General features: G+C 37.3%; 1 protein-coding gene across 4 annotated transcripts in view; it reads right to left on the reverse strand.

The window, feature by feature from the left end:
- Positions 1-14468, reverse strand: part of slc4a4b (solute carrier family 4 member 4b) — a 42006-nt gene extending 27538 nt beyond the window's left edge. For 2 of the 4 annotated variants that reach the window (XM_058415467.1, XM_058415466.1), the window contains exons 1-2: positions 14069-14468; positions 1320-1390 (exon numbers count right to left, since the gene is read on the reverse strand). In XM_058415467.1, the coding sequence (XP_058271450.1) occupies positions 1320-1390; positions 14069-14085 (88 nt within the window). In that variant the 5' untranslated portion in view covers positions 14086-14468. The remainder of the gene's footprint in view (positions 1-1319; positions 1391-14068) is intronic. The other 2 variants (XM_058415469.1, XM_058415468.1) reach the window with 1 other exon arrangement.
- Between the last annotated feature and the right edge of the window lie 1037 nt (positions 14469-15505).

The raw sequence follows: 15505 nt of genomic DNA on the forward strand, positions 1-15505 counted from the left end.
AGCCATTGGTGAACAGCAGTTTTCAAGCCTTAACACATTCAGTTTCTTGATTTTGAACCACTCCAGTGCAGCAGTGGCAGTGTGTTTAGGGTATTTTTCCTGCTAGAAGGAACAGGCTGTCTTCTCATATTCCTGTTTCTGCAGTGTTCTTAGGTTGATGAACAGTGTTGAGTTTCTCAATATTGTGAGACTGTGTGCCAAGGCCAAAAAGTTCAAAACTCTAGGCAGTTCTAGACATTGTTTTCTACAAGCAAAACCACTATGATAAACTGGCAACAGAATATTCAGTGGAAATGTTGACAATACATCCATTACAGCTATGAATAAATATTCTTCCAAGAAAATTTTCAGGCAGCTACTGAGTGCTGTGGGCATCCAGTCAAAAATATTGCCTGTGATTTGTTTATATGTAAAATGTGTTTATATGCCAATATTACTTGGAATGAGTAACATCTGGAACAAGCTATAAATGTGTCACTCTTCCCTTAGTTATAAATATGACAAAAACAAGAAATGGCATTATACTTTTGATGGGATTACACTTGCTGCTTGAATTTAAAATCTGTCCCTATTCATACTTGCCAGTGTGTACCAATTCGTCTCTCTGGGTTGATTTTGTTTCTTTTTATTTTGTTTTGCATATCATTCATGCAGAACGCTAAAGGTTTCATACATGTGTTCCAACAATTAGATTAATATACAGGCTACAAAATTTTACTAGACACTCCATTTATACACACCGTGACTAACCAAGACTACTATCATGCTTGTGTACTTGGCACATATCACTTACAGCCAAGATTTTTTACTTTCAGACTGTGTGTTTGTGTGTGTGTGTCACGTACCCTAAAAGTTCATGATCAGGTGAGTAAACATAGATGACATGAAAACAGCAAAAAAGGTTTGAAAAAACCGATGTGGCCACAATGACTAATGTTTAAGTGTGTGTATTGTGGTTAGCGTGTTTTCTATGAACAGGCTCACCAAACATCAGTTGGATTTAATCCTGAAACAGTGCAAACATGCCAAATTTAACACCAACTTCTTTTAAACCAAGATCTTCTTTGTGTGCAATAAGGATTAGAATATTAAATGTCTTTACATGTGTTTAGGGTCTAACATCTATGTACTTGTTGTCTTTATTGACCATAATCCTGTCCTGGGCTAATGTATGTGTCATTACCACATCAACAATGAACACTGAACAATGAAAACAAAATAATAAAAACCAAACAAACAAATTACAAAAAAATAACAAAACAATGGAACAACTTTAGATTGTTGGGCAAAATGTGTGTGTGTGTGTGTGTGTGTCATACTCTCAACCGCCTCCTTGTCACAGTGTTTGACATATGAGGCACCTCTGTCCACCACAGCCTCATCGTCCACCCTACAGAAAAAAGACAAATGAGGAAAAAGAAATAGAAATAGACATTAGACATGACTACATTATAGGCAATGAAAATTCAACAATGAACTATTTTTTTTTCTAAAGCAGAATTAGTTATTCATTGCTTAAAATTGTAAACATGGATTTTTAGTGAAGAAATTAATTATCCCATATCTCTAATGATTCTTTCATTTTTCACAACAGGAGAATCATGTTGTGTATTGAGGTCTCTTGCTTATTAGCATCTGGGATTTCTGAATAAAACATATTAGCTGAGAAGTAACACACACACACACACACAGACAAATCATAATCACTGGGAAAACATATATGCAAACACAGAATGCCATGCAGACATAAACAAAATTCAACACACACAACACACATACACACACAGATACAATATAACAGATCCCCACAGATAACACTTTGCCAGTTAATTCTATTGACACACAGTAACACAAACACATACAGTCAATTCCAGAATTATTGGCACCCTTCAAGAGAAAGGGAAACCTTATAATCACACAAAAATAACTGAGGAAAGCTCCTATGCCCTTCTCAGCATACATGAGCTTACCCACGTCCATGACTGCCTACAATTATTGGGAACCAAAACAAAGAAAATGTGAGTGTGTTTGTGCTCAACTGCATACACCTTCTGTATCACAGAAGCTCCAAAGGACTCAGGGGTGCTAATTCATTGCATGGTACATTCACACATACACAGACACACACACACAGACACACGTCACATACTCACTGTTGTCAAACAGCCTACAACACAAGCCTACGGACTGGTGGAACCCAAATATCCAGATGAAATCCCTGAAGCCCTGGAAAAAATGCAAACTCCACACACACACAGTGCAGGGGCGGGAATCAAACCCCCACCTGCGGAGGTCAAACACTCTAACCACTAAAATAACCCCCACCAATATTTTCATAAAGCTTGCCTATAATATTGGATCTGACTGATGTGACTGCTGTAATACAACACACTTACACATCTAGACCAAAACAAGACTACACACAATGATTCATGACAACCAATAGTACTACATACATGTATGTACATGCACACAGAAAAATCACCAAGCCACTATACATCACACACACAGAGACGGGCACACCCTGACAGCATTCACACACATCAAGTAAAAAAAATGCCTTTCGATTTAGCACTCTGCAGCTGTCCTTCTGCCTGTTTCTCCACTCCATATTTAGCACATATCAGATAGTCATTAAACTGAACTCTGAAGTTTTGTGTATTTCCATTGACTGTTTAATATTCTGATATATTCTTTGAGGGGAAAAACTAGATGAAGCCACCCAAACACACATTCTCAGCAGGACTGTAAATCTTCACCAGCTCACATCAGTGTGTAGCAGGCAAAGGCTTGGAGGTTCAATATCACACATGCAGTTCTGTTTAAAAAAAAACTATTAGTGCACTATTATTTAACAACATTGTCAAATTCCTTTCCTTTCATTTAATTGTATTTCTTAATATCTTTATTTTCTAACACTTCTGCTTATGCTTGTCTTTTCGTATTTCCACAAGGCTGAAGGCTGTGTCCAAAAACGTTCACAGAGGCACTGAAATATACACCTATATTTATCTATAATAAATCTAAATAAAAATTCCATTTAGTATCCTAAAGGGACATTTTGTTTGTCCCTCTGGGGAAGCCACTACAATTATTTGAAACTGTTCCAAGGAGAAGCCTTTTAGAACATTATAACTATTAAACACAGAAAAGTTGATTATTTAACAATAATCAGTTTGGAGTCTCAATATAGGTTTTCTTAAAAACAAATTCAACCTTCGTTTAGAAATAGCTGGACAGAAAGCCTGCTTCTGCTTTTTTCTGTCTTCTGCTTTTAACTCTACACTCATTTCATACACCACAAGGGGCCTTATACAGCTGGATTATGCAGTTTAGAGCAAGAAAGTAAGACAATTCTTACAGACTTTTTTCTTCTCTTAATCAAAAAGATGAAATCAAGGAACAAGGCAAAGTAGACCTAGTACTGATTTTACATACTTTACACAATGCTCAATATAGAAGAGAATAAAATAATTACAGGGAATCACACTGGAAGCTCTCAGAGAGCCAAAAATACTCCAAGCTCAGAGTAGGTCATTATCAAGTTTCCTACACATGCTGTGTTTAAAGTGCATAGCTGCTTGTGAATGATGTACTAGTTACTGGGTATGTAGCTCCTACTAACTAAATCTGAATCTACAGCTTCAACTCGAATAATTGTATACGGTGCATTGTACCTGATAGAGATTCTGCATCATTTTCCTAATTTCTGGGTTACTTTAATCTGAGTCAGAAGTTTAAATAACTTCTGAGGGATTTTCAACGTTCTTGCTGCCTTTATCTTCTAGTTTGTTTGGGTAAACTTAACCTCTTGGTCTCCATGTGGCTAACATTCTTTATAAGGGACACAAACTAAAAGTCCAATGTGACTTCAATAATTTTTCAGCATTGGGTGTCAAACTTAAAGATGAACTTTATTGATTCCCAATGGAATACAGACAGGATGCAAGGCAGCATGAGTGGACTAACAGATGTTCAACTTCTCAGCAGTGAGTCATGATCATTAAGGCAAACAAAAGAATTAAATCCTAAACTCGTTAAAATTGCACAGCAAATACATATAAATGGCGACATATATTAAAATACATAACAGCTATCTATCATTGTGTAACATATGAGTCAGACCATGTGCTTGAACAATATCAGCCCTGTGTAAGAATGTACCTTTCGAAACCAGAGAAGCAAAACTCCATCCAAGCAGCTGCAAGCCTTTGAAAAAGGCAAGGAAGTTAAAGGTCATAAAGATTACAACACTGTAATGCACACAAAGTGTAAGAGCGGGATTTATACGGAACAGTTATGTTTGTCCAATGCTGACTGTTTCTATAGCCATAGCAGGTGGTGGAGCCTGATTAGCATTTCAGCACAGTTGTATTTATATGTCTGAATGTGTTAAAGATCACAAGAGTTCAGATCTTTAAAACAAACGCAGTAAATAATTCATTTTTATTTACCTAAATAGGATTTGTTCCAAATGCATCATTAAATTAAAAGACGAAAATAGTTCTGAGTTTTTAATGCTGTTTCACAAACCTCACAAACGTGTTTGAATGTTTTTTTTGATGCACTGACACTACACCAGTCAACAGCAGTTGCAAATTTTGACAGAACTTTCTCTCTCTCCTACATATTGTCTGTAATAATCTACGAGTTAATCATACAGATCAGTGCCATTCAGAGCAATTAATAGCTGTTTACACACAATTCTCTGCTTGTAAATATGCACATTTACGATGCCCAAAACACACACACACACACACAGAGTATCAATTCATTACATTTCTCTTTTCTCTCAGTTACAGAGGCTAGTCAGCTGTCGGGAACACAATCCTGCCCTTTCAGCTACACATAGCCTGCACTATAGCCTTTAGGATGCAGTATTTGGCATGTAACACATTAACTACACATGATGTGCTGGAGCAGGTGAACTTTACTACACAGCCCTTAACAGAGACTGTCATTTAAAACACTGATCCTGTTCCATGGGATCGTTTATCACTTTGACCAGTTATGTGAACTTTCGCTACTACTACCCGTGTGTAAGCCAGGCCCTAAAGTGAAACTGATGATGGTGTTAGCGTTAGCATTATCATTAGCTTTAGGTGTTGTATTTCAGGAGAGGATAGGTTACAGGCACACTCCTGCATTAGGAAATTTAAACACCAGTGGCTTTGGGCTCAAATAACTACAGCACAATACAGCCTCGACTTCATTCAGGGAAGACCCATAATGCTCTTTTTCTAATCTATTTCTGTTCCTGAACCAAAAACTCATCAAAAAATATCAACTAGTCATCTAATCAAATATGTAAATATATAATCATCCAAGATAGAAACAAATAACTCAGGATTCATAATATGTCTATAACTCAAAACAAAGAGCGTATGCAGCTTTAGCACTTAGCATGGCAAACTCCAATTCTGCTTGACCTACTGTCCCAACACAAGGTAACATTCTCCTCAAGCTTCTTTGCTACCCATACGTGATGATCAATTTTAATGCTCTTATTCACAGGCAAAAAAAGTAATAAAATAATGTGAGCTGTTGACAAGGTTGTGTGGGACATGTATGTTCTAGTGTGTCTGCAAAAGATCATGTATCAGTTCCTTGAGCACAGATGCTGATAAGCACAAACATCTCTATCAATTCAAATAAATACTGATATTTTTTGTGCTCTTAAATAAATAATATACAAAATGTCCATAATCTGCAGCTGTATTTGAACACTTGCTGATTATATTTAAAGATGCTCAAATTCATTTAGAAGAAATAAATGTGTAAGAACATTCTACATTAAATGCTTATCATTGTAAGTGCATATAAGGGTAAGAAAAGTTCTAAACTTTACTGTGTAACAGTATGTGATTGACCTGTACAGAATGCTGGTATTGTAAAAAAGGAAACAGTGGAAATGAGCATGTACAGTATATTTCTACTGTACTGTAGAAAATTCAAAGTTTCAATTTCAGCAAACACATCAAACGTCTTATTTTTGGTTAACAATTGTTTTTAAGAGAAAAAAGTTTGACAGAACAAAATGAAGCGATTCTGTGACCTAACTGTAACAAGCCTTTTCACCTACAGCTCGCAACGTCCAGCAACATGAGCAACAGCGACCGTTGGTGACTAGATATGGGCGTGTCTGAAGTTTAACTTTATGTAAATATAGTGACTCTAATGGGAATGAAGACAGTAGCATGCACATGATCCCTGGCAAAGCACACACTCTGCTTCTCCTTCATCTCGTATGATATCATGCAGATATACACAAACACCAAATTTCCCTCCAAAATGTTTCATTTTTAGCAGCAAGAATGCTAATTGCGCCACTCACTGACATTAGAACGATGGCAACCATTAGTAGGAACACCTACTGGTGACTACATAGTACAGTGATTTTAACATGTATGCATTTGCAATTTAGTGCATTGTAAATATAATTTTACAAGCCCTTACATTTAGTCTGTTACAAGCTTGTTAAAGTTCTCCCCCAGTTAGTTTCTGTTTATAAGCATCAGTCGTGGCTTATTTTGCTCTGTTAACGGAAGTGGAGAGCTGAGGTACAGGTGTGTACCAGCAGAATGGCTGTTTCCCTTCATTAATAAATACATCCATAAGACTGGTAATAAGCAGAGAAACACAGACTGATCTCAGTATTCCCCATTTCTCAACTGTCTTTCACACTTTCTTTTTCCTTCCCCAGTGTGGTTTTGAAAGGGGTGATGCACATATAAGAAACCTCCAAATTAAGAAGTTTCATTTCCTAAACAGAGTTTCATAAGACAACGCTTAAAACACCAGCATTCCAACCACCTTCCAAGTAGTGCTTATGTTTACTTTTTTCCATAAGCATTACTTAGAATGTTTGCTTGATGCAAACTGAGCTGGATGTCTGTTTACATGAAAGAGTACAAATGGGTTTGTCCATTTTTTTGTTTTGTAATCTGATACTTTTATAATTTTGTTCTTTCATTGTTCATTTTATCTCGAGCACAAGTTCTTAAGCCTTTCTTTTCCTTGAGTTTCCTTCCATAAATGTTAAATAAATATTCTACTTACAGAAAGCTTTACATAACAACAATTACACTGTAGTCAAAATATGTCTGTTTATTGTTATACTATAATGATTTAATTAATTTGCCAGAGTCATGCTGTTATAGAAAAGTCTTAATACGATTTAAGAAATTCTAATTTAATCCCTGCTGGTCCATGAGTTTGGTATTAGCTGGACTGCAATCTTTTGTAAAGGCCTATATTTTATATGTTTGTGCTACATACACACACAACTAAAGTGGATACGTTTTTTCCAGAAGTAATAAGGGCATCTAAAGGCTCTATATGGGTTATAGGGGCCCAAGGCTGCAAACTGCCGAGGAATAAAGGTGCGTGGGAATGCAGGTTTCAGTTGTTCTCATACATACTGGTACACACCCATTTACTTAACTCAGTTATGTCACATTTGAGGGTTCATCTTATGGTCAGTACTGTATTTATTAGCATTACCTAAATTGTTTTTTCATTGATGTATTTTATTAATAATTGATTCACTTACATATTCAACTGATTGGGGGTTTTTTTCAGCCTTTTCATTTGGTGTTACTATTTTTAAAGACAATACATGTCTTTTATGTCTTTTATTTATTTTATGCTTAGATATTAATTTTAGTTCATTCCAATTTTTTCTTTTTTATGTCTAATAATTTTAGGTATAATAATCAACAGTGTTTCCATTTAATTATCTCCCACAAAATCCTCAATGTAAAGGTCAATCCATACTGGATGTGTTGTTGTTTTTTCCAGAAGTACGTCACAGACACCATCCATTTTAACAAGCCTTTCAGTCCACAAAAGTTGTGTCAGCGGCATGTGACTATCAAGCCAGCATGTTGCACTGCCTTTAGTTTACACTTTGTTTCACTCTCTTTTCACTTTGTTTAACTGAATTATAAAATCCACTTTTTAAAATCCAGTTTTTCCAGTAAATATAGTTGTTATGCCAGAATACCTTTTCCACATGTACACAATATGGAGCTGCCCTCTAAGCAGCAAGTTGGAGCAACCGTTATCCTGTAGCCACCACACATCCACTTTTGTCTATGTAAGTATGTTTCTGTATATTACTATTACTAGCTAAGTACCTATTATTCACCAGGTAGTTCAGTCCTTTGATCTGTAAAGATTTGCTCTTCATTCAGTAAGCTGAATGTCTCCCCTCTGGGTCAGATTCTTTCTTGATGTTTGTTCCAAATATTCCACGTTGATGACATTCTAGTACTGAATTATATTGCACTTTTAATTGCATTGCAATGGCAATCCCTCAAATCTATACATATTGACCCCTCTGTAACAGGGCTGATGGATACCTCACTCCTAGCGATGGGACACACAGGCCCAGATATGGTGTGACTCTCTAACTTGGTTTACACACAGTGTCAAGTATCATTAGCAAATGCAAATGACCATGTGGAATCTACCTTGCATGACCAGGTCCCTTTTTGAGCCAGGATAGGAGAGCACAGGTTACAGAATCATAAAACAGACTGTTCATGTTACTCCTTTAGGTGAGTGCAACCCATCACTGGACCAAATGGTTTCACACAGGTCCTGCCTGCCTCACACAAAGTTTAGGCAGGGAAAATCACACCCTTAGACCTCTGGTAAGTACCTGAGTGAATCAACCTGTAGTTTTCAAACCATGCAACCAAAGGTCTGTTTCACAATGAAGGATCTGATCCTCATTTTCTTTACACATATTCTTTTAAGGTTTGCTTTCCAAGGAAAGTATTTGGCCTTTCCCTAGTCTAAGCAAGAAGTTTTCACTTATCTGATGGCCAATGGCAATAGGATAGTGCAATACTTACAAGACCATATGTACCCCAACCAAGGAACTGGCCATTGGCATAAACATACTCACACACATTACAGCTCTGTGACCATGACCAAGTATATTCCTACTTAATATCCAGTCTTGAACATTCTTTCAACACAGTTTGAGTGTATACCATAGAGATGTAGAAGAGTTCAGTCATACAGTCATTGAGTCCTGCTTGTGGTGTCAAGATGGTCAGCAAGATGTTCGTTTCCACTTGTGATTATAAGCCTATGTAAGATGCTGAACTGAAATGACTATCTCTGAAAACTGCTTTCTTGCTAGCAATCATTTTACGCAGACCAGACCTCCTGCCCCAGCAGGTCCCCTTGTCACTGTGACACATCAGACTAAACATGCTAAAATGATGCTACTGCCCCTAGCAATAACTTGTAGAACCATGGTTATAAATTTAGCCTGGCCTTAGCTATGTCACAAAATGGGTTTCCACTTTATCCTTTTTTGGCATGCAAATCAGAATCTGAAATTAAACTTTGAATGGCATGATACTCAGACAAACAATCCAGTCTGCTAATTTAGCTATTTAACTTAGCTGATGCTAGTGCTAAACTAAAACAAAAGCATTATGGTGTATTTTGAGACGCTTGACTACTGTTAAATAATTCATTGATGCTTTGACAATGCAAATTCAAATATTGTACCTGTTCAATTCCAACATAGTAAAATATAATTATATTCATAATATGTTCATTAAGTTGAATAGTTTAAATAATACTTTCATGATGACTTTGTAAGAATAAGCAGAGTGCCATATTGTTTTACACTGTTTCCTTGACTACTGAAAACCTGGATACTGGGTAACAGTAATCATACAGTGAATTTTGGTTGTGCGGTTTCACTCCAGTTTCCACTTTTTCTATTTGCTCAATCATACTCTCACCCTCACTCTAAACTTCTTTGTTCTTCATACAGATAAGAACCAGCACTGGTCTCACACAAATATTGTGAAGAAAGAGATTCATTCTGAAGGTCATTTCCTATCGAGTCTGAGTTAATTCTGTTTTTTTTTCTTTGTTAATCTCTCTTGGAACTTCTACTCATAATCCCTGTGCAGTTAAAAGTGCTTGCAAAAGCATACCAGGAAGTTTACTTATGTGTATTTAATCTGACATCACTGATAGACTTTTACACTGTACAGTACTATCTAGATAACAGCCAGAAACCAGATTAACAGGTGAGTTACCTCTCCCTTACAATGAGTCATAAGAAAGCATGTTGGAATTTATTTAACTAGTTTTATTTAAACAGTTTTATCAAAATCTCAAAGCCTCTAGGTTTTCCAATGCCAAACAATTTTATATACGTTTTTTAATTAGCCATGTATTGAAAGAAATGGAGGGGGAAACATTGACAGAAGAGGATAAAATTTGATAAACAGATTTTTGAAACTAATGATAACAGCGGGTATGTGTTGAGTCAAAGAGACTCATTGTGTTTGGCAGGTGCCCTTCAGTATACTGGATATAGTAGTTGTGGTCCCAGAATTTGAAATTTGTTTTGCTTATCTGATTTATCTCTTGAGTACATACTGATGATTAGAGCCAGTCCTTACCCTAACCCTAACCCTAACCCTAACCCTATCATACTGACTTATCAGCATTTGGTGGTGGACTCCAATTAATGGGAATACGTGCATGTGGTATATAGTTGAATATTACAAATCCCAGTTTCAACCACACCTGAGCCAGATATAAAGTAATGCTGCTTTAATACATAATATGTGTTATGAACTTGAATTTGACAAAAGTCTGCACAGTCAAGGTAATCTAACTGAACTAACAGTAATAAGGAAAATTCAAAAAAGGGAACTGTTGGTTGTCAGAGCGTTTCCTATCAGATGTAAATTTAAACTTTAGATCAGAGGTAAAGTTAAAATTTAACTTTCAGGAATATGCTCCTAGATCAGATCAAATTTCTCAATGTTACATATTGTTCACTTATCAATCTAAGCACAGGAGCCATTGCCTAAGGGCCTGGGCCATGAATAACACACACAGATGGTTCTATTGTGCCATTTTTCTATTTCATATACAATATGGTGGTACCAGGCATTGAATAATTTATATCGTTCTAATGTTTTAAATACTCTTATTTTCTTTGTACTATCTACACATTAATAATTTATTCAACCCTACCTCTGCCATCCTGCCTATCTACTACTTGAGAGATGCCATTGTGTTTGTTGTTTTAACATACAGTCCTGCTCACCATTATTGGCACCCCTTCATTTTATGCATAACCTGTGCAATATCTTCAGAAATAAATGCCAATGTACCAAAATTATATCATCAGGATTTTTTAATTGGAGGTCTAAAGTAATTAAACAAAGAACATTGTTTTTCAACTTGCATGTAATAATTTCAAAGAAGAAACAGGAAAAAACAGCATGGGCAGCAATAAAGGCACCCTTCCTTAATATTTGGTTGCACACCCTTTCACAGCAATGACAGCCTCAAACGTTTCTTGTAGCCATCTATAAGCTTCTTGCATTTCTCTGCTGTTATTTTCTCCCACTCTTCCTTTGCAATTTGTTCAAGCTCTTGAATGTTTGCAGGGTTCTTTTTTCTAGTGGCAGATTTCAGCTCACTCCAAAGATCCTCAGTGGGATTGAGATCAGGACTCATTGCTGGCCATTTTAAAACAGTCCATTTTTTCCTTTTCAACCATTCCTGCGTGCTTTTGGATGTGTGCTTTGAGTCTTTGTCTTGCTGGAGGACCCATGATCTTCGACTCAAACCAAGTTTTTTTTACACTAGGTAGGACATTTTGCTCCAAAATCTCTTGGTAATTCTCTGATTTCATGATTCCTGTGATACGGTCAAGGCCTCCAGTACCAGACGCAGCAAAGCAGCCCCACAACATTATGGATCCTCCACCATGCTTAACTGTTGGTACGGTGTTCTTTTCCTTATAAGCTTCATTCGTCTGTAAACAAACTGTTGGTGCGCATTGCCAAAAAGCTCTATTTTTGTTTCATCTGTCCACAGAACATTTTCCCAGAAGGATTGTGGTTTGTCCAGGTACTCTTTGGCAAAGGCCAGTCGTTCCTTTTTATGTCTTTTCTTCAGCAATGGTGTTTTCCTTGGCCTTCGCCCATGAAGCCCTGCTTGGTTTAGTGTGTGGCATATAGTACTTGTTGTAACCATGACCCCAGACAGTTCCAGGTTGGCTTTCAGGTCTTTGGATGCTAGACGTGGTGTTTTTTCCACCATTCGCACCAACCTTCGAAGAGTTCTCTCATCAATTTTCCTCTTTCCCCTACGTCCAGGGAGGTTCTTGACAGTTCCATGCTTGGCAAACTTCTTAATAACATTGCGTACTGTTGAAACAGGGATACCAAGGTCTTTGGAGATTGCCTTATACCCTTTGGAGGTCTTGTGTTTGCTAATAATAGCACTTCTGATGTCCTCAGACAGCTCCTTTGTCTTCAACATTATGACAAAGGAAGAGGGAGTAACATGGCTTTTTAAAACACTGAAGTCATCATTCAGTGGATAATTTATGTCACATGGGACTGACAGTTTATCACAGGTGATTCTCATTTGTGATTTACCACAGGTGAATCAAAATGTATTTCCATACTGATTTATAGTAAAGGGTGCCAATACCAGTGTCACAGCAAGCTTTAAGTTTTTTTAAAAAAAATGTTCTCCTATTGTTTTTTTTTTTAATTGTTGTTTATCAGCTCTTTTGTATCAAACCCAAGTTGTCTGTAGAAAAAAGCTGTTTCACTTGATTAACTTTTTCAGGAGATATTCCACATTATCTACATAACCATCAAGGGTGCCAATAATGGTGAGCAGGACTGTATACTGTAGTTGGAAATAATTGCTTTCTTACAATTGTGCTGGACCTTTACACTTTATCATTGGATACACTTTATCTACTTGGATACAGCTGCTATACTGAGAGTAATTACACTTGGGTTGCTTTGCAGTTAGGATGTGCCAATATACAGTATACTATGATAAATTAAATTAATTAAATATGTATGTCATTAATGTGATTTAAAAAAAAAAAACAATGTGGAAATGACCAGTTTTGAAACATCCTGTGTCATAGGGAAGGCTGTATGTATGGCTGCCTATGGAATTGGTTCACTTGTATTTATTAATGATGTGTTGACAAAAGCAGGAGGATGCATAAGGCTATCTGCTCAGATTCAACTGTTCTTCAAAACCAAATGGACGGCATTACGCAGATGCAGATGGATGGACAATGAAATGATGAATGGAGATGGATGGACAATGAAACGAAACATACTTTGAAAGCAACCCAAAATTTTTTAAGCCAAAAGAAGTGGAATGTTCTGTGCAATGGCCAATACAACCACCTGATCTGAATCCAAGTGAGTACGCATTTCAATGCTGAAAGCAAAACTGAAGGCAAAATGCCCCAAGAACAAGCACAAACTGTAAACAGGTACATGGAGCGCCTGGAGAGGCCATCACCATGAAAGAAACAGAATTTTCAACTAGTTATTGACTGCAAAGTATTGATTTGCAGTGAAATATTAAAAATGATCATTTAACTTATGATTAAGTTAATGTCTAATTAATTTTGGTCCATTTAATGGGTAAAAAGGGCTGTAATTCCTACACTGTTCACCTGTTAAAGATAAATATTTATCCTTTCAACTCATAATCATCATTTCAACTCCAATGTGCTATAAAATAATAATAATAATCAATATTTGGACCCTTTGTCAGGGTCCAAATATTGATGTACCTGACTGTATATGCCACCTAAGTGTTGTAAAATGTCATTTTTATTGTTTTACAATAAAAAACAAAAAACAAAAACAATAAAAAGTGCAAGCTTTGATATACCGAATACTATGATACAGGACACACTGGTACTGTTATGGTATCGTTCCTCTTCCCTACTTTTGCGCCACTCTATACATGTGTCTTATCCAAAAGCGCAAACAAAGATGAGAATGTTAAGTGTCCATGAGACGGCTGTGTAAGTATAAAACAGTAACTTTCTTAATTTGGCAACAACTCACCAGTTATCCAGTTATGACACACACACACACACACACACGCGCGCGCGCGAGTGACGCTAACATAAGGCAGCCCGCGTGGTAAAGCTTTCTACAATACACGCAGGCTACTGAAATATTCCAACTAAACGATGGTGTTATTTAGGAGGACCTGATATTTATGAAATACTTACTTGTTTTTATCGCTCATTTCGAGTGATCTCCTTCTCCCCGAAGTGCTTAAGTGCGCAATGGTGTCTCAGAGTAATACAAGCCGTCCTGTCAGTGTGAAAAACTCTCACTACTCTCAATGTCGGAAATTGTAGAATACACCAAGAACCGAACTCCAGAAGATGACTGCAGAAGAGCCAGGCACTTTGGCGAAGTATACTCAGTCCAGGCTGTTTGTATTCTATCTGTCGGGATCTAACGGTATTTCACTGGCTCTACAAACTACGATCAGGTCAATGTCCCTGTCGGTCATAACTCAAATTCTCTGCACTGTTTTATAAAGAGAGGAACGCTTTCCTTGCCTGGTCGCTCGTCTCGAGCGTTAACGGCACTTCTGTCTTCGCGTCTCCTTTCCATATTTAAAGCGCTCTCCCTCCTCCAGCGTGACGCGCACGATCGAGAGAGAGAGAGAGAGAGAGAGAGAGAGACTATTGGCACTAAACAAATAGTAGTGAGCAAGATGAGCAGCCCCTTGAAAGGTACAGAAACCAACCTTTCCTACAAAGAGTTGAAGAAATGAATAAAGAAATCAAATTGAATGTGGTCCAATACCAACAAGACATTTAGTGTATTGGGATTAGCAGATGTTTCTTACTGAATGTGGGATTTACCACATTCAGGGTATGCCTTGTGTATATATATATCTACATATTTGCTTTTATAACTGCTTTCAGCCTCTCATGTTGTCTGAGCAGCTTTTGGATCCTTGGATCCACATCTGCTCCATGCATACATCCATAAGTCTAAATGCTTCCCCTTTCTCTATATACCTGCTCTCTAAGTGAGGTTAAATCATGACATTGCTTTTCATATCACTCCTATGCTGATGTCTCATTTGAACCTTTATCCCCCTCAGACACTCATGTTCCTGCTTATCTAGCACAACATCTCACTGTGGATGTCAGCTCATCATTTGAAGCTAAATGAGGTTGTATAAGAATGAAGTTGGATATATCCGTGTATATGTATCTCCACATCAAGAGCATGTCATCACCTTAGGAAACTCCTGAATTGCACACTCTGATAATGTGCAGAATGGTGTGGTTCCACACAATCAGTTATTGCTCTCTGTTCATGTCGCAACTCTGACTTGATCATGTAGGTTTCTTCTGAGGTCACTCAGGTGCTTGAGAAATCTTTTGTCATCTAGAGATTGGACTATTGCAGCACACTTTTGAATACTCTGCAACTGATCCCTGTGTTCAGCTTCCCTAAGGTCTACCATGGCTGTGTTCCCTCCACTGGCCCAACCTGCCTGCATCAGGGTAAATATGCTGAAGCTTACCTACAAAATCTGGACTGACACCCAGGTGGTGGAATGAACTTGGCCTGGCTGTCCAAACAGGTGAGTCACTGGCTTTTTTCAAACGAATACTGAAGACTCACCTTTTCATCAAGAA

This window comes from Hemibagrus wyckioides, linkage group LG18 (assembly GCF_019097595.1).
Source record: "Hemibagrus wyckioides isolate EC202008001 linkage group LG18, SWU_Hwy_1.0, whole genome shotgun sequence".
In the NCBI taxonomy this organism is placed as follows: Eukaryota; Metazoa; Chordata; class Actinopteri; order Siluriformes; family Bagridae; genus Hemibagrus; species Hemibagrus wyckioides.